Source organism: Brachyhypopomus gauderio, chromosome 1, assembly GCF_052324685.1.
Source record: "Brachyhypopomus gauderio isolate BG-103 chromosome 1, BGAUD_0.2, whole genome shotgun sequence".
Classification (NCBI taxonomy): domain Eukaryota; kingdom Metazoa; phylum Chordata; class Actinopteri; order Gymnotiformes; family Hypopomidae; genus Brachyhypopomus; species Brachyhypopomus gauderio.
Genome location: NC_135211.1, coordinates 3,459,768 through 3,480,703, shown reverse-complemented (window position 1 = coordinate 3,480,703; position 20,936 = coordinate 3,459,768). Strand labels below are relative to the sequence as shown.

The 20,936-nt window shown below is 44.0% G+C and overlaps 1 protein-coding gene across 2 annotated transcripts; it reads left to right on the top strand.

The window, feature by feature from the left end:
• The first annotated feature begins 8,862 nt into the window (after window positions 1–8,862).
• Window positions 8,863–20,070, top strand: mfng (MFNG O-fucosylpeptide 3-beta-N-acetylglucosaminyltransferase). Of its 2 annotated transcripts, none has more exons than XR_013132082.1 (8): window positions 8,863–10,087; window positions 15,770–15,815; window positions 16,001–16,103; window positions 16,358–16,511; window positions 16,983–17,068; window positions 17,640–17,734; window positions 17,975–18,060; window positions 18,141–20,070. XR_013132082.1 is itself a non-coding variant. In XM_077010634.1 (8 exons), the coding sequence occupies exons 1-8, from the start codon at window positions 9,677–9,679 to the stop codon at window positions 18,190–18,192; spliced, it is 1,104 nt and encodes a 367-aa protein (XP_076866749.1). In that variant the 5' UTR covers window positions 8,867–9,676; the 3' UTR covers window positions 18,193–20,070. The 2 variants fall into 2 exon arrangements, 1 of the variants encoding a protein (XP_076866749.1); XM_077010634.1 differs by having other exon boundaries at window positions 8,867–10,087; window positions 17,569–17,734.
• The last annotated feature ends 866 nt before the right edge of the window (window positions 20,071–20,936 follow it).

Here is a 20,936-nt window from a genome sequence, read left to right as displayed (position 1 = left end):
TTTAAACTCGAATAGGCATATTGTTCTTGTGATTGATTTGTTCCTCACAATGGGTATGACCATTCACACACACATACACACACGGCCCATCCTGCAAACCAAAGACCTGTGACATGATCCGAATTAAGGATATAATAACCAGCATTTTTTACACGAAAATAGCAAGCTTCATCGTAAGCAAGCTCTGTAAGATGCTGTCATTATGAATGGTAATTCTAAACATTTGGATACAATGTTTAAATATAGACTAAATAAAAGGTTAGGGTTATTTTTTCATTGTTTTCTGTTATTGTGGGGTCACGGTGTACTATTGCTACCTGGAGATTCAGAGGGGTCACATATTCTGATGGCGGCCGTCAGAATTGGTGACCCCAGTTGGCTGCAATGGTGAGGGGATATTAAGTCTTTTTTAAGTACTTAATTACATATATGTAATTAAGATTACATATATGTAATTAAGAGACAATAAAATGTAAATATAAACATGTCATCTTTTGGCTCGTGGACACCAACAAAACGAGAAAAGAAAGCGCATGAGCGTGGATTACGTAGCATTCGTAAAGTGCTCGTGCCTGTGAACAGAAACTGAAATAGTCTGTGGTCACAAAACTCAACGGTCAGAGAATCTGGTGTAACACTGGACTTGGCATTGGAACCAGTGGTTGGAACTCATTGGGTATGTAACGGGCGAACTCGAGGGTAGAGAAGGATCCATAAGCAGGTGATAACGCAATAAACAATAATATCTGTACTAGATAACTTCTTAAGCAAAATAAGGTTCCAACAAAATAAAGTTCACAGCTCCGTGTTCCTCGGAAGCGGAATATGTAAACAACGCGCACGAGGACATCAAAGGACTGAATCGAAACTAGCTAGCGGTGGTATGCTAACGACAGCTAGCATCACCACAACGGGCAGAAATTATCATACAGTTAAGCCCGCCCACTAAGAGAGAAGATATGATTGGTCAATTTTGCTGTCATTTGAAACTGGTATTGCGCTGAATTATAACTGCCAGGCCCTCTGTAAACGAACAGCGGGCGTCACAGTCCTGATAGGGGGAGACACAGGCTCACAGGCTTCCACTCAACCCCTCACCTTCCAACACAGATTGAATAGACACGGGTGAATAATTTATTTGCTTATATTTCTGTAATTGTTTAGATGTCGATTGTCAAACTGTAAGTAGATAAAATAAAATTGGATAAATTATATTATATATTTATGTTTTAAGAATACTTTAGGCCCTCTGAGAGGGCGTAGAGGGCCCTAATGGTTCCCCACTGGTGTCTTCACTACCCGGGTAGACTAAAAATTGGTGTGGGTATGCGTGTGTTACCAGTGCTGGCTCTCTTCATCCACGTTCTCTCTCTCTCTCTCTCTCTCTCTCTCTCTCTCTCTCTCTCTCTCTCTCTCTCTCTCTCTCTCTCTCTCTGCAGGTTAGAGTACATTTTAGGTTCATCCTGAAATTTCACCCAAAACCCAAATCTCACTTTTTGTGAGAAGTGTGTGTATACTGCTCATAGGCTGACTGGCCCCATGTTCACCAAACACAGACCACTAGGAGACATACTGGCTTTATGGAAGATGTTTGGAATATATCAGGCAGTGATGAGTTGGTCAGACATTTGTAATAAAAGGAAAATGTGAATATATTATTTGTTACGTTAAATTATCGATCATGTCGTGCACTGCTGCACAGCGACAGGGCCACAGGGACCCACGGGCCCCCACTGTAGAGACACGAGCGAAACTGTCACCGTCATTAAAACAGAAAGATGAGCAGAAGGAACGTTCATACACAAGACAAACCAATTTAGTTCATAGGTGCTACGTGTATTCCGTACACTACCAATTTCAATGCCCGGTGGATAGAACCACAATGCGTTTGTGCTTTGCGGAACACCTCTGTATTGAAAGAGACATACTGCCATCCACCGATCATTGTTGTTGGACGGGGACATCTTGTTTTGTTGGGTTTTCTTACACATTTAAGGTTCCAGTTCATCTTTACTGTAAAGCATTTAAAATAAATAAGATCATTATATAGACATCATATAATGATCTTATACAGCAGCGAGATACTAAATTCCCGCATGGCATGCATTCCCATCATGCGTCCTGCAAACTGTCAGAGCCAACGTGTGGAATGGAACGTCGAAGTATCAATGGAGCTACCCGACAGCATGAGAGACCTGCGGTTTTGTCATATGCAAAACGTTTATAAACATTCGCAAAAGTGTTTATCTGTTCCTTCAAACGTTTCAGAGACAAAATCAGCATTTTAATTAAATACGTGAATCTCATAAGCTCTAAAATAGAACCAAATATCTTCTGGTCTTATAATTACATACACGCTTGTCCATGATTGTCCTGTCACACAGCCACTAATCATGGCAGCACACGAACACGCTCTGAATGCAGGATCAATAGAGACAGGGCCGCAGACACAGGCTGTGCACAGACGCCCCTGGGACATTCCAGCACATAGCAGTGGGACACAAGATACTAACAGGAGGATCAGATATGGAACACCATATCCAAATATACACATTCATAAAGCGTAGGGACACTAGTAATTGTAACAGGCTAGCTAGCTAGCTGGCTCCTGTAAGAACTCCTTTTTTACCTGTTGACCACTCTGACTCCCCAAAGTGAATTAATGGATATTAATAAAGCACTGCTTAATATGTAAATCCTCAGACAGCTAAATCATTACTTCAGCTAAAACACGACTCTGACAGCATAGCTAAGCGTTCTTTTGCATATATACCCAGCAGGTGCCATTAGAATATGCGTTTGCAGCAGGAGTGACAATCGTAGTCCTTCTACGTTGAGGTTGAAATGAATTCCTTGGTTGGCTTTAGGAAAGATGAATGGGTTAGGAACTTTGTCAATGGGTGGGTGAGGTGAGTCTTGTAGAGGCCATGGCTTTTTATTTTTATTTAATTCTATGCTGCTACCAAAATCACTTTATTTAAAATATGAGTCACCACAACTGCATGTTGGATTTAAACGAGAAGTGAAACCTTTCGACACACTGTTGTAATCATGATGAGAGACATAACACAGCAGCAACAAAAACCTAAGAAAAACTACTTTTTAATATTTTGTTTATATTATATTATTATTATATTATATAACTAAATAGATAAACAAATTCAAATGTGTTTCTTTACATTAGCCATGTGCAGCAGGTTCTGGGGTTGATTTGGACTGCAGTTAGTGAATGAACCCATGAAGGTGTGAATGTACAGTTGTGATCAAATTTATTCAACCCCCACTGAAATAAAGTGTTTTGGCCAGTTTGACATTGATTTTGATCATTTCAGTCATCTTATTTACAATTATATCAAAGAGGCACTTATAAATTAGACAAACATAACATAATATTTATGATGGAATAACCACAAATGTCTTTACTGTGCTGACATCATTATCAGTTTTATTCAACCCCCTAGTGACATTATTTTTTAGTACTTAGTACAACATCCTTTTCCAGTTATGACAGCTTTCAAGCGTGAAGCATAGCTTGACACAAGTGTCTTGCAGCGACCTATGGGTATCTTAGCCCATTCTTCATGGGCAAAAGCCTCCAGTTCAGTCACATTCTTAGGCTTGCGCACTGCAACTGCTTTCTTTAGGTCCCACCAGAGGTTCTCAATTGGATTTAAGTCTGGTGATTGCGATGGCCACTCTAGAATGTTCCAGCCTTTCATGTTCAACCATGCTCTAGTGAACTTGGATGTGTGCTTCGGATCATTGTCCTGTTGGAAGGTCCAACGTCTCCCAAGCCGCAGGTTTGTGACTGACTCCATCACATTTTCCTCCAAGATCTCCTGGTATTGAAGGGAATTCATGGTACCCTGCACACGTTGAAGCTTTCCTGTACCATTAGAAGCAAAACAGCCCCAAAGCATAATTGACCCCCCGCCATGCTTCACAGTAGGCAAGGTGTTCTTTTGTTCATAAGCCTGGTTCTTCCTTCTCCAAACATAGCGCTGGTCCATTGTCCCAAACAGTTCTAATTTAGTTTCATCTGACCACAGTACACTGTCCCAAAACCTTTGTGGCTTGTCCACATGACTTTTGGCATACTGCAGTCGACTTTTCTTGTTCTTTGGAGTCAGCAAGGGGGTGCGTCTGGGCGTTCTGGCATGGAGGTCTTCGTTATGCAGTGCGCGCCTTATTGTCTGAGCTGAAACTTCAGTGCCCACATCTGACAGGTCTTTTTTCAGTTCCTTAGCAGTCACGCGGGGATTTTTCTCCACATTACGCTTCAGGTAGCGCACAGCAGTCGCGGTCAGGATCTTCTTTCTGCCACGACCAGGTAACGTTTCCACTGTGCCCTTTAACTTGAACTTGCGAATGATACTTCCGATAGTGTCTCTTGGAATATTTAACAACTTCGCAATCTTTTTATATCCATTGCCATTCTTGTGAAGAGCAATAACCTCTTCTCTTGTCTTCTGGGACCATTCTCTTGCCTTCACCATGCTTGGAAACACACCAGTAGATGTCTAGAAGGAGCTGAGTATCACAGTCCTTTTAAATCTGCCTAATTGGTGCTTATCATGCTTGATTGCTGCTCGTTGACATCCACAGATGTTTTCAATACCTGATGGAAAACACTGGAATGAACCTCTGTTCTTAGGAGTGGTAGTCGTAAAGGGGTTGAATAATTGTGTCAATGAAGAAATCACAAAAAGGCCATTTAATACTTTATGACAAAAAAAATTGATGCTATCTTAGTTGCATTTAGTTCTTTAACAAGTCCTTGTAAGATTTCATTATGAACACAATTACAAATGTGCACTGAATTCCATAAAACCCCGCAGCATTGGGGGTTGAATAAATTTGATCACAACTGTATGAGTGAATGAGGCATTGAGTGAATGAAGAAGTGAGGGAGTGAGTGAATGAGAAGGTGAAGGAGTGAGTGAGTGAATGAGAGGGTGAAAGAGTGAGTGAATGAGTGAGCCAGTGAGTGGTCATCCTGAGGCTCACACATTTAGCTCTTTACAGTGTGTGTGGTCCTTGTAGCATTGTGGCTACATGATACATACTTAGATCCAGCCTCTGGTGGTAGGTGGATATGAGAGGGGGGATTGTCAAGATCTTAAACCCAAACTCCGTCAGTCTGGCACAGCTGAGACCCACACGGCTCTTTCCTCTCTTCCGAGCCCTTTCCCACATATGGGTCAGCTAATCCTTGCAGGGCTCAACACACACACATGCACACACACACAGTGCCACTTTCTCTTTTCGGAGGGATTAACATGGTGATTCACAACATAGCCTGAAGCAGAGAAGCTGAACTCTGACAAATTAAAGGGTTTTCTAAGAATTCAGTTAATTCGCTAAAAATCGACTAAATAGTTTTTTTAAGTCTCAATTTATGAAGGTAGTCCAAAAGTGATTAACTAATGAGCTTTTTGTCATTCTGTTATCCTGTTTGAATCTGTTTGGGTCATCATGATTCATATTTGAAAGTTTCTTTTTTGTCAAGACAGAATCACATTCACACAACAAATGAATAAAAATTATATAGAAAAGTAAAAAATATCCAAAAACATAATCTGTTATGCATACAGTACAGACTTGCTTTACCCATTCAGTCAAAGCACATGACATGATCACATGATCTCAACCCTATGACAGAATCTTTGGGTACGCCTTGATATGTCCCAGAGATTCCCATACAGCAGCGTCCGGGCTCAGAGCATCCGTCCCCTCCAGGACAGACGGTGACTCATACGTACAGCGATCACAATGGTTCTACCTCCGTGAGGTAAAAGAACCCCCCTCAGATCCCCCCCCCCCCTCAGAGTACAGGCACAGAAGACATTCCATGCGTGAATGCCATGAGACATACCATTCTGAGTGTGTGTGTGTGTGTGTGTGTGTGTGTGTGTGTGAGTGTGAGTGTGTGTGTATGTGTGTGTGTGAGTGAGTGTGTGTGTGTGTGTGTGTATGTGTGAGTGTGTGTGTGTGTGTGTGTGAGTGTGTGTGTGTGTGTGTGTGTGTGTGTGTGTGTGTGTGTGTGTCAGTGAGTGTGTATGTGTGAGTGTGTGTGTGTGTATGTGTATGTGTGAGTGAGTGTGTGTTTGTGAAATGTCACATTATCTGCACCTGCCCCATCCCTCCCTTCTCTAGAGGCCGTTGGGCAACAGGAGCAGCGTACTGGTCTGTACAGTCTGGCATTTGTGCAACAGCAGCCCAGTAATCCCAGTAATCCCAGTAATCCAGAGGCTGGGATTACCACACACTTCATTTGAGATGCCACTGTACGTAATCTCAGTCAACCATTGTCTTTTAGAATGCTTTAGGCATCTTTACATGTTGTTTAGTAAAATACAAATAAGTTTTGAAATGGTGTATGTGAGTATTAGCAAATTGGGCTGAACATTTGTGTGTTTTGATCGCTGCTTTACTGTTAGATGAATCAGAGTGAGTAATACATTTTGACTAACACATATGACCTAGGTTTTTGTGTTCGCAAGGTGTTCAGTAGCTTAGCAGTCACCTTTGCTGTATACAATTTCATTTACAACAAGAAAATTCCGCAAAACGTGGACATTTTACAACTTCGCATAATGGCAATTTCTAGCGAGCTGAAGACGCACAGCCAGTGATCTCCATCCTTCCCGAGGCCCCGCGTTTGCTGGTTGCAGTGTCAAACCCCGGTGCCAGTCGCGCCTCGTCAACTATAACCCTAAATTAAAGCTTACTCTGGCGAGCTAACCGCCGCCTAGCTTCTCCGCGCTCCGTCTGTGTGGCTGCAGATCAATCTTAAAGGTCTGGCGAAGGTCTGCTCCCCGGACTATTTGGGTACAATAGGGAGCAATGTGCCTGCTGTTTTAAAAGGATCTTTTCAGGTAGGCCGTAAGGTGATCCGGGGTCTTTCCTGGCCAGGGCGTGCCTGGCGGTCTCTGGTTTACCTGAGGGAGGTGGCCTGGCGTGATGGGGCCATGGAGGTAGGGCGCGTGAAGAAAGAGAGGCAGCTGCTCACTGGGAGCAAGGGATGGATGGAAGAAAGAAGAGAACTCTGAGAAACGACAAACAAACAAAGGTGTTGTCCTGTGTTCATTCCACCACTCTCCCTCAGAACACACCATAGTTTCTGCATCTGGGACATGAACAGACACAAATTAAACAACACATGCGGCTGCCTTACATTGTGTATAAACAGACTCCAGAGAAAACCAAGAATACTGGTTTTAATTCTTCGTATAATGAAGTATAATTTTGTTAAATCCTTACACAGTTGGAAGGAAGGTACTGAAAAACCACCAGTACCCTACTACGGAAATGAACAGGAAGTTACATTATTATAAAGGATTACGTAAACGTTTCCTGACAGTTGTAAAAGATATTTGTAAACAAAATTTTTTCTGCTGTGCCAACATCCCCTGTCTCAATACAATTAAACGTAAATGAAAAATATTGGAACAGTTTGAGTACATATTGTTATTATATATATATATATATATATATATATATATATATATATATATATATATATATATATATATATATATATATATATATATATGCTTCATATTTACAGGTCAATCTCATTCTAACTCATTTGTATTTGTATTATATATCACATTTAAAGAATGAAGCCATTATCTCAATGTGGAAAATTCAGGGTATTAAGTCGTCCCTGTTTGAACACAAAACCATAAACACTGATCACAAATAACACAAAAGACAATACACACACGCACACACACACACGCACACACACAAACACACACAAACGCTCACACACACATACACGCACACACACAAACAAACTGTAATGTCCTGTTTGTAAACACTTACATTTTTATTTATCTATTTATTTCTTTTCCTCTCCTTATATTATTATCAAGTTCATCATAATTAGAATTGTTCATATTTTTCAATGATTTATTTATGTTGAACGATACCACTGCTTTAGCAATACTGTAACTGGATATGGTCATGCCAATAAAGCTTATTGAATTGAATTGAATTATATTATCTTTCATCTTCCATCTGCAAAACCATCTGCAAAAAATACAATACAAAAAATACATTTCAAAAACCTATAACAAATATAACAAAAAAAAGCTGTATTTTGTGTACGGTATATGGAAAGATAAACGCAAATGGAATTCTATCTTCTATCTACTACACACAACCAATAAATAACTACAAATAAATAACTACCAATAAATAACATTACACATTTTAATGTTAGCTACCTTATACCCCCCACCATTAAACCAATTCAGTAAACGTAATTCAGTACTTGTAAACTGTAAATAAATAGTCCCAACATGTAGATATGTAATTAGCGTGGTATTTTATGAAGTGATTATTTAGATAGATGACTAGCCAGTTTAGATGAGTAGTCTGCTATATGGCCACCTCCACAGTTTCCAAAGTTGTTTTGTAATACAGCTGACATTGCATATAAAAAACTGCATACAACTTCAGTTTGACAAACTGCATACCACCGAATTCAGCAATCTTACTTGAAAGCATGCAAAATTGACTTATTAACAACCACAATTGTTTTTACAGTTGGAAACTGTTTTTTAAGAATGACAGTATGATGCTGCTTTTAATTGTGTTTTACAGTGTGTATCTAGGGCCATGATTCTTTTAAATGAAGGAAAATTTTCAGATTATTTGTTAAACAAAACAATAGACAAACATAAAAACGCAAACGTCAATATGAGTAAAAGTATGTGAATCGTATATCGAAGTGCCCACATCTGCCACCCAAAGGTCACACAGCCTCGTGCGCTTATTGCGCAACTCTCTGGCCGTGCAGCGCGCAGCTGAAATCTTCCGCTAGTTGTTTCCTGTCTGCGGCTTTGACTCGTAGCCCATCATCAGCCCCGTGTCATCTCGGCTATGAGGGAAACCTGTTCCGGATTAATGCTTAAACAGTCAAGGCCTTTATTCACATAGGAAACCAGCATATTTCAAGCGCAGTTTTTATTTCTTACAGAGAGTCGCGCGGGTATAGAACACGATTACTCCAATAACAAACGCGTTAATTTTCTACTATCTTTGCACATTTCATGAATTAGGATGAAGTCGAGAGTTATTTTTAGCGTTTATTCGATGTACCCAGTGGAAGGCTGTATGTTTACGTGAAGGATTCGTTTTGCGCACCGTTAATTTCTTCTTGTCATTGGCGCCCATCAACTAGGGGAAGTGGGAGGGGTGTGAGCGCTTTTTGGAGAAGCTGGTGGACATATCTGATCCTCTGCCTTGACAACTCATACGGAGTGACAGGTACGCTCGGGTTGTGGTCACTTTTTAATTTAATTGTAGAAACGTTTATGATAAACATCTGTGCTTTACAGTTATTAGATGAGGACCACATAGCGTTACTGTGTAGGATATTAGTTTTAAATGATGTTTTATGCCATTGCAACCGATCTGCAGTTTGAATGAGACTGAAAATGCTTTAGATGGGTTTGAGCGTTTGTGAAAATGCGTTTTACCATGGTGCCAAAATCATGCACCGCCTTGGGTACCACTGTCAATTCTTTGCACTAAGGAGAGTTTTATGTTAGGGCATGCCTCCTGTAAAACCCAAGATACTTATTTCGTCTTCGAAGGCAACCTGTAATGTCATTTATTCCGGACCACTCAAAGAAATGAATAAATTCTGCCAGCCACGTAGACCATGACACCGAGAAAACGGGCGCGCGTGCTGGTGTCTGCCGCGCTGACACTGTCGCTCATCTTCATACTGGTGGGTTTACAACGTCGGGACAGAAATGCACAAAAAGTCACCCCACAACTCTCATCAAGCCTCGTGCACCTTCTGCACGGAAGGATACGGGAGGACGGAGAGCGCGTGTCCTCGCGCGTAAACACAGCGTTCTCAAAAACGGATGTGTCGAACCACATGGTCTCCAATTACGAGGAGTCCAAAGATAAAGACGAACAAGCTAGAAAAAGCAAGTCAAATGCACACGGCTTGCCAGTGTTACAGATGAAAGACATTTTCATCGCGGTAAAAACCACGGGCCGGTTTCACGGCAGCCGCCTCGCGCTCCTGCTGGAGACGTGGATCTCTAGAACTAGAGAGCACGTGAGTACTCTTCATCACTTTATGTGCGCCTTTAGAGTTCGTCAGCACGTGACAGGCGGGTGTGCGCCCTCTTGCACACAGTATATGAAACGAATATCATATACACTCCAAAGCCCAGAGGTACCAGTGTAGACTTCTTTTGGGCCAAAGTGTCCCTGGACTCAGCACAATGTTTGTATCATACAGCTGGGTCATTTATAATGAGCACAGAGCCGTTTGATCGTGTTTGCAAGACTGTGGATGGCATTCCCTTGGATGCACACATGGTCTCTCTCACTCTCTCTCTCATGTTTTGTGTGTCTCTGGTGTCTCACTGTCCACCTGTCTCTCACTATGGCCTGTCATGATGTTCTAACCGCAGTTACACACTCTCCAGTTTGTTGCCAGAGGCTCGTGTGCCTTTATCTACGAGTGGCTTGTCAAAGCGAATTCCTGGATGAGGAACATCCAGCACTTTAGAAGCACAGAGGCCACTACGCAGCCGCCCGCTCTGATAGCACAGACACTAGGAAGTGTGATCTGTCTCACTTCCTCGTTGGGATCCAGCTCTTCTCCTTTTGACAGGCATAACAAGGGTTATTCGTGTGTGTGTAGGTTGAGTTGATCTCGTAGATATTCAGGAGTGTGTGGGCATGTTTGTGTGTAATGAGTATGGTGTGCGTACGAAGTTCTGTTCTGGGAGGCAGTGAGGATGGTGTGTGTGGGGTTAGAGTAGGGTAGGCAGTCAGGGTGGTGTGTAGTGTGTGTTGTGTGTGTGTGTGTGTGAGTACGCAGTCAGGGTTGTGTGCGTGTGTGTGAGTACGCAGTCAGGGTTGTGTGTGTTTGTGTATGTGTATGTGTGTATGTGGGTACACAGTCAGGGTTGTGTGAGTGTGTGTGTGTGTGTGTGGGTAGTCAGGGTTGTGTGTTTGTGTGTGTGTGAGTACGCAGTCAGGGTTGTGTGTGTGTGTGTGTGAGTACGCAGTCAGGGTTGTGTGTGTTTGTGTATGTGTATGTGTGTATGTGGGTACACAGTCAGGGTTGTGTGAGTGTGTGCGTGTGTGTGGGTAGTCAGGGTTGTGTGTTTGTGTGTGTGTGAGTACGCAGTCAGGGTTAGGTGTGTGTGTGTGTGTGTGTGTGTGTGGGTACGCAGTCAGGGTTGTGTGTGTGTGTGTGTGTGTGTGTATGTGTGTGTGTGTGGGTAGTCAGGGTAGTGTGTGCATGTGTGTGTGTGTGTGTGTGTGTGTGGGTAGTCAGGGTAGTGTGTGCATGTGTGTGTGTGTGTGTGTGTGTGTGTGTGTGTGTGTGTGGTCAGGTAGTCAGGGTAGTGTGTCTTTGCTGTGTACCAACAGGAAGCAGCAAATGTAGAGAAAAGGAAACAGTAACTAGTGGAAACCCCTCCCACTGCTGTAGGAACTGAAACAAAGTGTGACACACATACAGTTGTGATCAAATTTATTCAACCCCCACTGAAATAAAGTGTTTTGGCCAGTTTGACATTGATTTTGATCATTTCAGTCATCTTATTTACAATTATATCAAAGAGGCACTTATAAATTAGACAAACATAACATAATATTTATGATGGAATAACCACAAATGTCTTTACTGTGCTGACATCATTATCAGTTTTATTCAACCCCCTAGTGACATTATTTTTTAGTACTTAGTACAACATCCTTTTCCAGTTATGACAGCTTTCAAGCGTGAAGCATAGCTTGACACAAGTGTCTTGCAGCGACCTATGGGTATCTTAGCCCATTCTTCATGGGCAAAAGCCTCCAGTTCAGTCACATTCTTAGGCTTGCGCACTGCAACTGCTTTCTTTAGGTCCCACCAGAGGTTCTCAATTGGATTTAAGTCTGGTGATTGCGATGGCCACTCTAGAATGTTCCAGCCTTTCATGTTCAACCATGCTCTAGTGAACTTGGATGTGTGCTTCGGATCATTGTCCTGTTGGAAGGTCCAACGTCTCCCAAGCCGCAGGTTTGTGACTGACTCCATCACATTTTCCTCCAAGATCTCCTGGTATTGAAGGGAATTCATGGTACCCTGCACACGTTGAAGCTTTCCTGTACCATTAGAAGCAAAACAGCCCCAAAGCATAATTGACCCCCCGCCATGCTTCACAGTAGGCAAGGTGTTCTTTTGTTCATAAGCCTGGTTCTTCCTTCTCCAAACATAGCGCTGGTCCATTGTCCCAAACAGTTCTAATTTAGTTTCATCTGACCACAGTACACTGTCCCAAAACCTTTGTGGCTTGTCCACATGACTTTTGGCATACTGCAGTCGACTTTTCTTGTTCTTTGGAGTCAGCAAGGGGGTGCGTCTGGGCGTTCTGGCATGGAGGTCTTCGTTATGCAGTGCGCGCCTTATTGTCTGAGCTGAAACTTCAGTGCCCACATCTGACAGGTCTTTTTTCAGTTCCTTAGCAGTCACGCGGGGATTTTTCTCCACATTACGCTTCAGGTAGCGCACAGCAGTCGCGGTCAGGATCTTCTTTCTGCCACGACCAGGTAACGTTTCCACTGTGCCCTTTAACTTGAACTTGCGAATGATACTTCCGATAGTGTCTCTTGGAATATTTAACAACTTCGCAATCTTTTTATATCCATTGCCATTCTTGTGAAGAGCAATAACCTCTTCTCTTGTCTTCTGGGACCATTCTCTTGCCTTCACCATGCTTGGAAACACACCAGTAGATGTCTAGAAGGAGCTGAGTATCACAGTCCTTTTAAATCTGCCTAATTGGTGCTTATCATGCTTGATTGCTGCTCGTTGACATCCACAGATGTTTTCAATACCTGATGGAAAACACTGGAATGAACCTCTGTTCTTAGGAGTGGTAGTCGTAAAGGGGTTGAATAATTGTGTCAATGAAGAAATCACAAAAAGGCCATTTAATACTTTATGACAAAAAAAATTGATGCTATCTTAGTTGCATTTAGTTCTTTAACAAGTCCTTGTAAGATTTCATTATGAACACAATTACAAATGTGCACTGAATTCCATAAAACCCTTCGCAGCATTGGGGGTTGAATAAATTTGATCACAACTGTACACACACATACACACACATACACACACAGACACACACATACACACACATACACACACATACACACACATTCGCACACAGACACATAAGCACACACTCAAGTATATTTTGGACACCCTCTCACATACTCTCACACAGATGCTTACACACACACACACGCACACACACACACTCGTGCATTCTTAAAGACACCCCCTAAGCTCACTGTAATGCGGAGTGATAGCGAGCGACGCCAACGTAGAGCAGGGCGAGATTCATCAGGGGGCACATCCACATGTGGGCTCTTTAAAAGAGCCCAGCGCCGTGGCACGAATGCCAACGGGTCCGGAACACTCAACAAAGGCAGGAAACGGACGTACGTTAACGAAACACAGGGAGAACCACGAGCGAAGAGGAGTAGATCGACACACACAGAGTAGGCTCGTAACAACAACAGTATACAAGAGATCAAAACACAGAGCACATGTTGGCAAAATCAGGTTTTTGTCTCTACCTGCAATGTATGTTGTGTTATTTACACCTTGTGTGTTTTTATATTGTGCAAAAATAAAATTCAAAATTCAAACCGACACAGATTGTAGAAAATGGGCAAGACAAAATACCAGCAAATTAGGACAGAAAACACAGGGTACATACACATGCAAATCAGGACAGAAAACACAGGGTACATACACATGCAAATCAGGACAGAAAACACAGGGTACATACACATGCAAATCAGGACAGAAAACACAGGGTACATACACATGCAAATCAGGACAGAAAACACAGGGTACATACACACGCAAATCAGGACAGAAAACACAGGGTACATACACATGCAAATCAGGACAGAAAACACAGGGTACATACACACACAAATCAGGACAGAAAACACAGGGTACATACACACGCAAATCAGGACAGAAAACACAGGGTACATACACATGCAAATCAGGACAGAAAACACAGGGTACATACACATGCAAATCAGGACAGAAAACACAGGGTACATACACACGCAAATCAGGACAGAAAACACAGGGTACATACACACGCAAATCAGGACAGAAAACACAGGGTACATACACACGCAAATCAGGACAGAAAACACAGGGTACATACACACGCAAATCAGGACAGAAAACACAGGGTACATACACACGCAAATCAGGACAGAAAACACAGGGTACATACACATGCAAATCAGGACAGAAAACACAGGGTACATACAAATGCAAATCAGGACAGAAAACACAGGGTACATACACATGCAAATCAGGACAGAAAACACAGGGTACATACAAATGCAAATCAGGACAGAAAACACAGGGTACATACACACGCAAATCAGGACAGAAAACACAGGGTACATACACACGCAAATCAGGACAGAAAACACAGGGTACATACAAATGCAAATCAGGACAGAAAACACAGGGTACATACACATGCAAATCAGGACAGAAAACACAGGGTACATACAAATGCAAATCAGGACAGAAAACACAGGGTACATACACATGCAAATCAGGACAGAAAACACAGGGTACATACACACGCAAATCAGGACAGAAAACACAGGGTACATACAAATGCAAATCAGGACAGAAAACACAGGGTACATACACACGCAAGCTCCTCAATTGCCCCTCGGGGATGAATAAAGTTTTCTGAATCTGAATGTGAATAAGAACAAACCAATAATGAACCAGGGACAGGTGCAAAGGATGATGGGTAGACTTGAGGCAAAACTACAACAAGGAAACACATGGATGCCAGGGAGTGAGACAACACAAGGCAAAGCAGGAGTTGCCATTGGAACTGTGACGTCATGGGAGGGGCAAACGTGACACTCACCTGGTCACGGGCAACCACACCAACACACACACACACACACACACACACACACACACACACACACACACACACACACGCTCTGAACGTGTCCTTTTGCGTGTGGTGGCAGATTGATGGTTCAGACTGATGGGTATGTTGGAGCGAGGATGTCCAATCAGTGTTGTGGAGTCTGGGATCCGACCCGAGCGACCGGACCTCTGCGTACACACCCTTCTTTATTCCTTCATCCCTCTTTTTCTCATCCCTGCTTTCTCTCTGAGACAGAAATGGAAAAGCCATTTTCATTCAAAGGCCTCTCTCACCCTGTCTTTGTCACTCTGTTTCTCTCTCCCTCACCCCTCTCTCTCTCTCTCTCTCTCTCACCCCCCCCCTCTCTCTCTCTCTCTCTCTCCCTCATCCCCTCTCTCAACCCTCTCCCTCTCTTTCTCACCCTCAGAAGGGATGAAAGAGTTCTGGTCTCTCCAGGAAGCCCCGCCCCTCTGTGTTCATTGTCTGAGTGTCGACGTGCCTCTTTAACAACGTGACTGGAAGCCTCTATCAGCTGTCCTTCTGACATCTGCTTTTATTCCACTAATACTGTGTGTGTGTGTGTGTGTGTGTGTGTGAGAGAGAGAGAGAGAGAGAGAGAGAGAGAGAGAGAGAGAGAGAGAGAGCAGGAAAGAGGACATGAGCGGTGTGACACGTAATATACTGACTCTCATTAATCTGTCTGCCTGTCTGTCTTGTAGGTAGGTGTAACAGTAGTGCACTGAAATGAAAGATCTAGTCATATAATTGCCAGTTAAGTATTTATTTGTTTATTTCAGACGTTTATCTTTACTGATTCACCAGATGTGGAGATTAGCTCTAGAGGTAACCTACTCTTCGCACATACCACATGCTCAATATTTAACACGTTTTGTCCAAAATCTTACCATTCTAGCAAATATTTCTCCCTCCTCTCTTTTGCTATGCGTGCATGGATGTGTTCTGTGGTATGTACTTTGTGTGTGTGTGTGTGTGTGTGTGTGTGTGTGTGTGTGTGTGTGTGTGTACAGGCTTCAACATCATCGTCACTGGCTGCTCCCCAGAGCACAGCCACCAGGCACTGTCCTGCAAGATGGCTGCTGAGTATGACCACTTCATGTCCTCTGGAAAGACGTGAGTCAGCGCATTACACTGTTTTAATCTGCAGCCCCTCATCACGGCCCTTTCATTTCAACACACGTTATCGCTTCAGGCAATAACGGGAAGATCTGCCCAGTCATGATGGATCGCTTGTGTTTTTTCACTCACTCTCTTAAAAAATATTCTTAAATAATAATCCTAGCGTTTCAGCTGAACCGTGATGGCAGTTTTTCTAGGGCTGTGTGTTAGTGCACTCGGGCTGGTTTGACATGCTGTCCGTAATACAGGTGGCTGTGTCACGTTGATGACGACAACTACTTGAACCCAGAGGCCTTGCTGTCTTTACTCACTGAATTCCCATTGGACAGCGACATCTACGTGGGCAAGCCCAGCTTGGATCGACCAATGAAAGCCCAGGAGCTACTCAAGGGGAACAAGACGGTTTGTGTCCTGTACTGCAGCACTGCGTGTGGGCGGCCATCATCGTTCTCGTTTGCTTGGGCACACACGCACGTGTGTGTTTGAGCTCTTCATGAAGGACTAGCCGTTTAATTACACTCTCCACCCCGTGTTCCTCTCTCGGGGTTCTACAGGCAGCTGTGTGATAAACAAAATACATTTCGTGTGTTTTGTACTGGGCAGAGGAAGCCAGGGGGAGGGGCAGAGGGAGGGGCCAGGGAGGGGGCGGGGCTGGGCTGGGGTGAGGTGATCCTCTGGTAGTGGTACACATTACAGAGGCCTGCTTCTTCTGCATGGGGTCCCCTTGCATGTATAGGCCACGTCCACATGTCCACATGTCCACATGTCCACGTTCACTTCAGTGCTCACTGAGTTTGTTTTTGAAAGTACACCTTTTGGTCAGTATCATTTATTTATATGTTTTCGTTGACGTATGGGTGTGTCATCTTGCAGAGGGAGGTGGAGTTCTGGTTCGCCACTGGTGGAGCAGGGTTCTGTGTCAACAGGAGGCTGGCAGAGAAGATGGCACCGTGGGCGAGGTGAGGTCACCACTACACACCGGACCGCGTGGCCTTCTGCTTACCACTGTGTGTCAGCGAGCCGCCATACCACTGCTGGTCAACAGGGGGTGCAATGCCCAGGTCTACACCTCTGTTCACAGCTATCACACTGCTTATGAAAGGCTAGCTTGTGACCAAAATGCATCCAAGTGTCAGAGTGATGTTCGTTCAACCATTTAATAGTGTTTGTGTTGCGATGCTTTTGGGAAACCTGGGCCTAATGGGTTGAAAAACAAGACAACTGGACTTGGGAGATAATAACAGCACATCACATCACACTTGTAGTTCTGACATCACATGTCCAATTCTGACATCACATGTCCAATTCTGTCATCTGTTCTGTTCTGTTCACACTTCTGTTTGTACACTAGGACAGGTTACATCTTTCTATATATCTACAAATTTAGGTCAAATGTTTTATTTGAGTGTGTGTATGTGTTTGTGTGTGTGCCTGTGTGTGCGTGTGTTTATATGCACAGCGGGCCCAGGTTGGAGCAGACCTCAGCTGTGATCCGGCTGCCTGATGACTGTGTGATTGGGTTTATCGTAGAACGTCGTCTTGGAGTCTCCATGACACACAGCAGTCTGTTCCACTCACACCTGGAGAACCTGCTTCAGCTCACGCCCAGAGACATCCGCACACAGGTGAGAGTGTGTCCACGCAGGTGAGAGTGTCCACACAAGTGAGAGTGTCCATGCAGGTGAGAGTGTCCCGTGAGTGTCCACGTAAGTGAGATTGTCCACGTAAGTGAGAGTGTGTACACTCAAGAGAGTTTCTGTGGATATATTGTTCTATAATGAATTACATTTACTGCTCATTAACCATGATCTGATGTTCCATTGCAGTCACTGTGTGTGTGTGTGTGTGTGTGTGTGTGTGTGTAGGTCACTCTGAGCTATGGGTTGTTTGAAAATAAGATGAACAGTGTGGATTTGAGGGGGGTGTACACTAAAGCTGAAGACCCATCTAGGTAAGTCTCTCTTACACACACACACACACATATGCACACGTTTGCAAAGCACCTGATGAATGTTTCAATCTGTTTTACAGGTTTAAAACACTCCACTGCCTTCTGTACCCTGTAACAACTTGGTGCCCATGACCACAACCCCCCCTCAAAATCCCAGACGTAACCTGTATATTGATTATGAGGTTATTGGATAGTGACAGTGAAGTTGATTAAAGCCAGTACACGCACTGCAAAGCAGAGCTGTAGCAGCAGCGTGCCTCTAGATGGCGCCAGTTCACACTTGTTCACCTGCAACATTCTCCCCAAGGCAGTGTTACAATAAGGCAGAGCGGACAGAGAAAGCTAAGTGATTACTTAAAGGTGAACTGAGTTTGGGTTTCTGAACTCCCTGGGCTTTAGGACCTAGGGTTCTGGAGAGACTGGACCGGGGTTCTGGAGTGACTGGACCAGGGTTCTGGAGTGTACCACTGTGACAGTGGTACCATGATGTGCTTGGCACACATGGTTTAAACAATAGTGTAACAGTGCCGGTATGTTGCTATGGTTTTAGTCAACCAATCAGAAACCAGCGCTCTTTGCTGACCTGTGGTTGGGCCAGGCATAGCTACCAGTCTGTTTTCTAGCACTGAAAATTGTTGGTAAGACGATAACTGGCAGCTATCGGTCTGGATTGGCCAGTGACGAAAACGTTTGTATTGCTTATCGTTGTATTAAGAATGTAATATCAGTTTCTGACAAGATGCACTGCAGTGAGCTTTATTCCTTGCTATGTGTGAGTGGTTTGGTCCCTCATCAGAGTACAACATGCAGTTTATATAGTGACTGTTAAACCTGACCAGGCCTGAGAATGAACAGCCAAGGCCTTGCGGTTTGTAGTGCAACAGCAAATGTGTGTGTGTGTGTGTGTGTGTGTGTGTGTGTGTGTGTGTGTGTGTGTGTGTGTATGTGTGTGTGTGTGTGTGTGTGTGTGTGTGTGTGTGTGTGGGTGGGTTTGTTTGTGTGTGTGTGTGTGTGTGTGTGTGTGTGTGTGTGTGTGTGTGTATGTGTGTGTGTGTGTGTGTGTGTGTGTGTGTGTGTGTGTGTGTTTGTGTGTGTGTGTGTGTGTGTGTGTGTGTGTGTGTGTGTGTGTGTGTGTGTGTGGGTGGGGGTGTGTGTGTGTGTGTGTGTGTGTGTGTGTGTGTGTATGTGTGTGTGTGTGTGTGTGTGTGTGTGTGTATGTGTGTGTGTGTGTGTGTGTGTGTGTGGGTGGGGGTGTGTGTGTGTGTGTGTGTGTGTGTGTGTGTGTGTGTGTGTGTGTGTGTGTGTGTATGTATGGGCTACAGCCTCACTGTCAGGTCGATAGTCTCACTGTCATGTCGACAGATGTGCTGCCATAGCTACAGACTGAATGGCAGGTCTACAGATTCTCTGTGAGGTCTAAATACTCACTGTAAGGTCTACAGACTCAATGTCAGGTCTATAGACTGAATGACAGGCCTACAGACCCAATGTCAGGTCTACAGACCGAATGACGGGTCTACAGACCCAATGTCAGGTCTGCAGACTGAATTACAGATCTACAGAGTGAATGGCAGGTCTACAGACTCAATGTCAGGTCTATAGACTCACCGTCACTGCTGCCAGTCTGAATGCAGTGTGTCTATCCTTCCTCCACCCTGCGTTAAGTGTTCACGTAGACACTAGAGTGTTATTCCTGACCCACTGAATCAAATGGGGTCATTGGGATTCACCACACTTACAGCCTCGGGGACAGAAATAGACCCAAGTAAATGAGCCAGAATGGAAGATCTGCCTTCTCGTTTTCTGCATTTGGCTCGCCATCCTGGCTGGTGCTAGAGGCGGGAGGAGAGAATCATGCAAGCATACACAGAGCACCAACTGCGGCCCGGGCGAGGTTAAACCGGGCTGGATGTACTAAATATACCAAAACTGAATGTACCAAACTGAGTCCCTGAAAAGACGATGCTCCCTGGTCAGCCCAGTCTCAATAAAGGAGGTTGTCGCTATAAAGGTGTGTGTGTGTGTTTGGTGGGGGGGGGATAATACACTCAGTTGGGGTTGATCCCCTTGACGACGAGCAGATGGACAGACGTCACTTTGGCGGAGTGTCAGCCCACACTCTCCAGACCGACACTCTCTCCCACCCCATGGACGGAGGAGCGAAGGTGAAGAAGAAGATGATGGAGCACTGGAAGCCAGCAGCAGAGAGGGAGAGGTAATGAATAACGAAGCAGCGGGGACATTTATCATCTTCAACCACATCTTCTCTTCATCCTAAATTGGTTCTTTAAGAAGAGCGGACAAGACGTCCAGTCTAGTAGAAACGGCGATAGTGAAAGAGCTTCGTTTGGACCTGTGCTTGATTCACTGTGGTTCTCCAACACCGCCGAGTTAAAAATAGTCCCCTGGGGAGCAGCCCTGGCTCCTGCTGCAGTTAAGACATGATGGGTATCCAGCGGGGAGGTGCGGGCTGGAGCTCGCAGGGGTGTTTTCCTTGATTGGACAGCAGCCGGTCGTTGAGTGGTTAAGGTTAAGGGTGTACAGGGACGAGCACGGTATGCAGACATGAATGTGCACACACACACACAAACACACACACACACACACACACACACACACACACACACACACACACACACACACACACACACACAGTCTTTGTGGGATTTCCATGGACTAGCTGTTTTTTTACTGTAGCTAGTAATGCCTTACCTTCACCTACAGCTAAAGCTAATAACATCCATTAAATAAATGCGTAAAAAATGAAGTGTATATGAATAAATTAAGAAGCGTTTCCCTTATGTGGACATGTCAAATAACCCGTTGTCGAAATATTCATGGTTTCTCACTAAAATGGAGCGATTTTGTCCTCAAAG

What these genes read in the sequence shown, in the direction of transcription:
- mfng (XM_077010634.1), top strand. Translation starts at nt 9,677, where the DNA reads ATGACACCGAGAAAACGGGCGCGCGTGCTGGTGTCTGCCGCGCTGACA. An exon ending in TGTGGAGATTAGCTCTAGAG is followed by an intron (nt 15,816 to 16,000) that starts GTAACCTACTCT and finishes GTGTGTGTACAG; the next exon opens with GCTTCAACATCATCGTCACT. An exon ending in CCAGAGACATCCGCACACAG is followed by an intron (nt 17,735 to 17,974) that starts GTGAGAGTGTGT and finishes GTGTGTGTGTAG; the next exon opens with GTCACTCTGAGCTATGGGTT.